We start from the raw sequence: 7,032 nt of genomic DNA, 5'->3' as shown, positions 1-7,032 counted from the left end.
ATTAAACAATTCAAATCCTAGGTATATACTTCAGAGAAATTCTCATAAATATCCAAGGGAAGGCACCTGGGTGGCTGTTGGTTAAGCCACTGCCTTCAGCTCAGGTCATGATCCTAGAGTCCTGGGATCAAGTCCCACTTCAGGCTCCCTGCTCCAACAACTTGGAAGACCACCAATGGACAGGTAGCTAAGTGATAAGAGATGAAAACACATCACACAGCTGTGCAGAAATAATCCATTTGACATTTACAGAGCATTGTGAATAGAACTTAAAACCAGGGTGACTGGGTGGCTCAGTAGATTAAGCTTCTGACTCTTGATTTTGGCTCTAGTCATGATCTCAGGGTCATGGGATCAAGCCCCACATCCAGCTCTCTGCTCAACTAGGTGTTTGCTTGAGTTTCTCTCCCTCTCCCTCTCAGAGTTCCTCTGCCCCCTCCCTGCTCACTCTCTCTCAAATAAATAAATAAATCTTAAAAAAAAAAAACCCAAGAACTTAAAAGCCATAGTGCTAGGAGGAAAAAAAAGAAACAGAATAGAAACAATATCATTTATGATTCTTATATATTCAGACAAAAGCAATGCATATCTTCAAAACATGTAAGTAGGGACTATACATTAAACACATAAGAATGTATGCCTATAGCATGGGAAGGAAAGACAGATATTATTTATAAAGTTAATCAATCATCTAACCAATAAATACTTCGGGGAAGGACTTGCCCAAACTTATAACAACAGTCTGCCATCAACTGAAAAGTGTGATAAACTCAACTTTTCATACCCACGGTCAAAAAAAAAAAAAAAAAAAAGAATGAATGAATGAAAGAAAGGTTTAATAAATGGATGGTCTTTGAGTCAGAGTATCTGGATTTGAATTCTGCCTCTACCACTTATGAGCTCAATTTAATCTTTTAGAATCTGATCTCACAAACATAAAATATAAGTAATAATATTACCTATGTTGCAGTCTCATTGTGAAGGTTAGGTTAAATTCAAATGAAACACTTGGTGTGAGGCCTGGCACATGATAAGAACACAGTGAATATGAAATTGTTACTAATACTCTAAAGTGATGCCTTATACCGTGTAGCAGGTTGATAGAGAAGTAGTGTTTTTTGGGAGAGACAGATGAACAGAGAGCTTTACCAAAGCTCTGCTGCTCTACATATGCTAAAGGAGACTATAGGAAAGCTTTGTAATTCCAGGTACCAATCTATGACTGACAGTAGATCATTCCAAAAATTGCAGGTAGAGAATGAGAAAGACCAGTTGTTCTTTGGTAGACAACTTTGCCTACTTTGCCTCGGGCAGGATTGTGGGGTAATGTAGCAGTGGTCTAACACCACTATGGTTCAAACAGAGCCAGCTCCAAGGGAACAAGGATTACATGCAAGAAGTAAGTAGAGGAGCCATTACCAAGGCTCACCTGCTACCAGGAGCTCCCTGTCTGGAATTGCCATGGTTTCCTGATAAGTGTGTATTGCTCTAGGCTTTCCAGATGGACAGAAGGTTATAAGAAGGAAACCAGGTAGACAAGATTGGGACTGATGGCCAACAAGATATGCTGCATAGATATGCTGGACAGTGGGCTCCCAGGATTCTCATCAAAGTATGGTTTTGCTCTGTGGTCTTTACTGCTCCCAAGATTATAAGAATGAACTGACTTGGAAGTAGCCTTTACAAGAATCATGTGACAACAGAGAAACCACAATGTGAAGAACATCCCAACAACACAAAGCTCAACATCACTGGGCTGCCCCTAGTACGGGGCCTGTCCCGGTAACGTGGAACCCGAACAGAACAGGAAAACTGTGTGAATTATGTGACATGCCAGCTTTCTCATGTTCAAGATTACCACAATGAACCTCTGAATATTAGCATCCCCTGAAAGCAGGCAGGGGCTCATTTTTTAAAAGTTGCTCATTTTTTTAACACATAAAAAAATCAACCAATCAATCTAAAGGGAAATAAAACCTAATTCAGTAAGTAATGTATGCATTAAATAATAGTGGTGTTGAAAAATAGTCACAACCATTCTTCTATTTACCCATGGTTCTTCTTTATTTGGCAGCTAAATATAGGGGCATGCTAATATTGTTGTCAGCTTAATAGAAGGCATTAAAGGCTCTAACAGTGGTGCAAGAAGCTATAGATAAATCTTTTCTATGCTGGGTGTTAGTAGGGTACTGTGATGTTATATGCCTGCAGGACACTTTTTTTTTTTTTTTTTTTTTTTTTTTTACTTCTACTGCAGTTCATAAAGGAAACACTCATAGGAAAAAAAATAATTAAACATCAAATCTAGCAAGTAATTAGCACCAGCATTCCAGAAAACTTCAGCGCAGCCTGCTTCCAGCTTCTGCTCAAACTTCATTGCTACAAAACAAGAGGAAATAGTAGTTAGGTTGATGAGATAAATAAAACGTCAAAACTACACCTGAAAATGTATACATTAGCATTTGGACACAGAGTCTCATATAAAAAATTATTTATAGTGGGGAATTTTTATTTTTCCCCTTAGGAGCTATTTTCTTGTTACACAATTAATGGCATAATAAAAACCTACAGCTGTACCTTCACATCAAACTCTGATCTCTTGAGAGTTCAGCAAGCAGCTCTGGTCTCATGCAAAGGGTTATGATGGCTTTGGGGGGCTGGTGCAGCCTTAAGGTACAGCATTTCCACATCCCACCCATGAGACCTCACCCACTCATCACTTGACTGCTGTCCCACCCCTGTCCTTTAACGCTGATACCTCCACCATTCCCTAGAATGTAATCTCTCAGACAAGGAGGGAACGAGTAGTGGGACTGGAACAAATCCCAGCTTTTGCAAAATGGACCATTACAAAAGACAGACAGCAAGTGGGGCTCCTATTGTTGTTTTTGTTTTTGTTCCATATACTGATTCAACTGGATTTATAATGCTACTGTGTGACCCAGGAGTGATTTTCATAATTTCTTTATCCATCCATCTCCATGTGTTCCTATTTGACAAGGTTGGACTCTCCAGCACAGAAGATATAAATTTAATGGAGGGATTAAGTAGATTATACAAATCAAAGAAGGAAGTGTAAAAGAAAGTATCAAAGATAAGGGCAGAAGAGAAATTTAGTTCTAAAACAGCACTCTGATTGAACAATGATGAAAGGGCACTAATGGAAGGAGATATCCATAACTTTATACTTCCGGGTGCCAATGGAGCATTCCAAATGGCAGGTGGAGAAGAGCAGAAAGAGGCCCACCGCTCTTCTGTAAGCAAGTCTCCCTGTTTTGCCCTGGGTTGGATCACAGGATGATGAAGCCATGGTCTGGGAGACATGACTCCAAAAGAAGCACTAGCTATGTACAAGGGCTAAGTAAAGCAGACCAGAAACCTGAGTATTGCATGGCCGAGCAGTGAAGCAGAAATGTGAAACGTGGACACATTCTGTATCATTTAAGAGAAACTACATTTGTTAAATGAGAAGGAGGAAGTAAGGAAAAAGCTACTAAAACAAGGGGGTAGCTCCAAACTGCACTAATTTTTTTTGGCCACAGAAAATCAGTAGTCATGAAATATCTAAGTTGTAGTTTTCATCATTTGGGGTTCTCCAAAGCTTTAAAATAGAAGGAGAAAATGACTAAATCACATCTCCTCCTTTTCTAACAAATAAAGACTACTGTCTATTTGATTTTCCTGAAAGTACCAACATTTGGTAGCTAATACTGCAAGAGATTTAAAGGAATCATCATCCTTTAGCTAATGCTTATGAAGTGTTATGTATTTTATACACTCAGCACTTGGCATGCATAAATGCAAATCTTCACCATTATCCCTTGATCTCATTTTACAGAGAATGAAATTGAGGCTCAAAAAAAATTAAATATAGTGCCCAAGGCCACAGCATTTGAAATTAAACCCTGGTCTGTCCAGTGTTTCCTATTTGTTTTTGTTGGTGCTGCAGTCATTAGACTGTCTTGGACATATACGAAAGCCCATATTGTGTCTGGCTTATAAATGATCAACTGTATCATTGAAAGTACATAAACAGATGATATGCAAGGATATAAGTACAGACAGGATAGTAACATTCAGTCAAATTACTAGACTCAATGTCCTCTGAATTCTTTTCATTTAAGATTTTTAATTATGTAAGTAATTAAATCAGATTGAAGAGGACGAGGTAGCTCATCCACCGTGGCCCTGCTGGCAAACCCAGCACTATTTCTCAGTTCTTTCTGAACCCACGGGCAGATCAAAGTCATGTCTGGAATCACAGTTCCGCAGTTGGTTTGAAGGGATGCATTATGCTATGACAGGTAGAGTTGGGATTTTCAACATTTTGTCAAGTCTTTAGTCACCTTTGCCAATCTCAGCGCATACAGCATTCAATAACTTGGGAAAAACAAAGGTCTGACATTTCAGAAAGATGAAGTTCACTAATAAGATAAATAAATAAATCCTTATGTTTCAGACGAGCCTCCCGGTAGTTGAGGCTCGGGACTGTCTTACGCTGCCAGTTGAACACACACTTATTTTGGATATAAGAAAATATAAATAAGAACTTAAGGCATTTTTAAACATCATAATTTTGAAGGGACTCAAATCCCAATTTTTTTAGTGAACTTTGGATAATAAGTAATGTAGGGTGTAAAACTTTAAACCAATGTTACAGAAAGCATTTCTTAAAAGAATGTGCTGTGTGAATTTTTTTCCCCTTCTTATACAAAACCATTCATGTATACTTTTCTTTGCCAAAAGAAAGCCAAATGATCTACGTATGTGCCCTTGTAACTATGAAACCAGACTTCCCCCAAAAATGTTATTTACAGGAAATGTATATAATCTTATTACTATATACTCATTGTTTTCCAAAGGATTTTAAATGTATTTTGGACATTTACGTAACTACTAACTTCGGTGTGAAAACACAAGATCCAGATCAGAATTTATTGTCCAGAAGCCAGAGTTATAAAACATGCAGTAATTAAGGGTGCTATAAAAGTAGCCTGATAGATAGAGAATATACATATAACGGATACTAGAGAGCATCACATTGAATCTGGGGTCAAAACATTTAATATCTGGATAACCTGAGCTCCAAATAATTATAAGCCCTGATCTTATTTTGTTTTTCTTGAAAAATTAGCACACAGAGGATTGGAAGTCCACTTAGTTCCCTGACTTTTGCTCAGCTTTACCATGACTCACGACAATGCCAAAACCAACAATAATCTATTGAGATGACTTTGAAGGAGGGACCTCAATTTTACCAAACCCCCACCTCTCTTACATTTGATTCAGCTGTGTCCCTAGAAAAGAAAAATAAATGACACTTGCGTCTTTTTATTGACTACTTCAGAGTAAGACTTTCAGATTGCAGATCTGCCCCTTGTCTACCAGTTGAAAGAACAAAGGGAAATTAGAAAGAAGAGACTTCATTCTCTTTGTTGAAAATAAAGGAAGCTGGGCATCTGGGTGGCTCAGTCAGTTAAGCATCCAGCTCAGGTTTCTGCTCATGGGTGGTAAGACAGCCCTTCACTGGCTCCTTGCTCAGCAGGGAGTCTGTAGTCTGTAGTCTCTCCCTCAGCTCCTTCCCCCACCACACTAAAATAAATAAGTAAGTAAATAAAATAAATAAATCTTTCAAAAAAGAAAATATGGGAAGCAATTTCCCTCCCTCCTTCATAGAGCATCTACTTTAAAAAAGAACTTGTCACTGTAAATATATTCTCCTCCCTTGGAAATACATACACATTCCTCTGAAAAGTCAAAAGGCATTTTGTCACCTTTAAGACCCAGCAATGTCTTTCTCAAGGCCTTTGAGAACCATTCCTTTGTATGTAAATGTCCAGATGAGACAGTATCCCTGTCTCCTAGTCTCTGAGAGAGGGTAAGAGCCTAACTTTGGCCAAGTTTAGCTGACACCTGGCTCCAAGTGGTAAAAGTAACTCATCATAAAGATATGAAAACTGTGGGTGCCTGGGTGGCTCAGTGGGTTAAGCCGCTGCCTTCGGCTCAGGTCATGATCGCAGGGTCCTGGTATCGAGTCCCGCATCGGGCTCTCTGCTCAGCAGGGAGCCTGCTTCCCTCTCTCTCTCTGCCTGCCTCTCTGCCTACTTGTGATCTCTGTCTGTCAAATAAATAAATAAAATCTTTTAAAAAAAAAGATATGAAAACTGTACTTTTGCTTGGCGTAAAGCCAATTAACTAACATGGTTACCCCAATTGCCAGGCAGTTTAGGGTGAACTATGTATAATAAATACTACTGCCAAGTCTTATTACTTGAGGATGCATTGAATTATTGTTTATCTTGACAAATGTGCATATAATGGGTTTTATCCCCTTGACTATGTGAAGCGTGAGATTTCTTCCTGTCTTTGCCATCTCTGTGTGATTGTGATGCATATAACATTCTAATTTAATGCTTATTTAATAACAAAAGTGTTTCCTTTCTCTACTATCTTTAAGAAAATGATTTCTGGGCCAGCAGAATTTTTTTTAAATTATATTTCCCCAAAACAGGCAGGGCGCTTATAACCCAAGAAAGTCATTTCAGTGGGGTGCCAAACCTGCACTAGGAATGTCCTTCTTTTTCTGATTGCCTTGTCTACCTGGATACCTAAGCAGGGTGGCTAACCATTCCGGTGTTCATATTATTTGTGTTTATTAGATAAATTTACTCTGGCTCTCTAGGCAGTTGTCTATCAAAACATATGAATTTTCTTTTAATCAGCAGTTAATAATATCCAGATCCTGAGTTCTTGCCCGAGATTACAACTTTGAACTCAGCAATCCAAGATTTATCGAAGCCTGATTTTGAGAAATAACATTTATGGGAAATTGCCTCAAGGGAACAGAGTGGGCCCATTTCTCTTGATAATTTCGTTTTTACCCTTGAATCAAACCAGAAAATGAGAGTGGCTTCCAAGGACAAGACGCTCATTTTCTCTTCCCTATGTTCTCATCTGGAGACTGGAGATAAAAGGAACGAGACGTGCTGTCCCCTAAGATTAGAACTTGAAACGTCAATGGAGGTTCTGGAA

The 7,032-nt window shown here is 38.7% G+C and overlaps 1 protein-coding gene across 2 annotated transcripts in view; it reads right to left on the bottom strand.

The window, feature by feature from the left end:
- Positions 1-547: 547 nt before the first annotated feature.
- Positions 548-7,032, bottom strand: part of MLIP (muscular LMNA interacting protein) — a 259,696-nt gene continuing 253,211 nt past the window's right edge. For both annotated transcript variants that reach the window (XM_059178281.1, XM_059178280.1), the window contains one exon: positions 548-2,379. In XM_059178281.1, coding sequence (XP_059034264.1) covers positions 2,374-2,379 — 6 coding nt within the window. In that variant the 3' untranslated portion in view covers positions 548-2,373. The remainder of the gene's footprint in view (positions 2,380-7,032) is intronic.

The sequence above is a fragment of the Mustela lutreola genome, chromosome 6, assembly GCF_030435805.1.
Source record: "Mustela lutreola isolate mMusLut2 chromosome 6, mMusLut2.pri, whole genome shotgun sequence".
NCBI classification, from domain to species: Eukaryota; Metazoa; Chordata; class Mammalia; order Carnivora; family Mustelidae; genus Mustela; species Mustela lutreola.
This window is presented reverse-complemented; position numbering and strand designations above follow the sequence as displayed.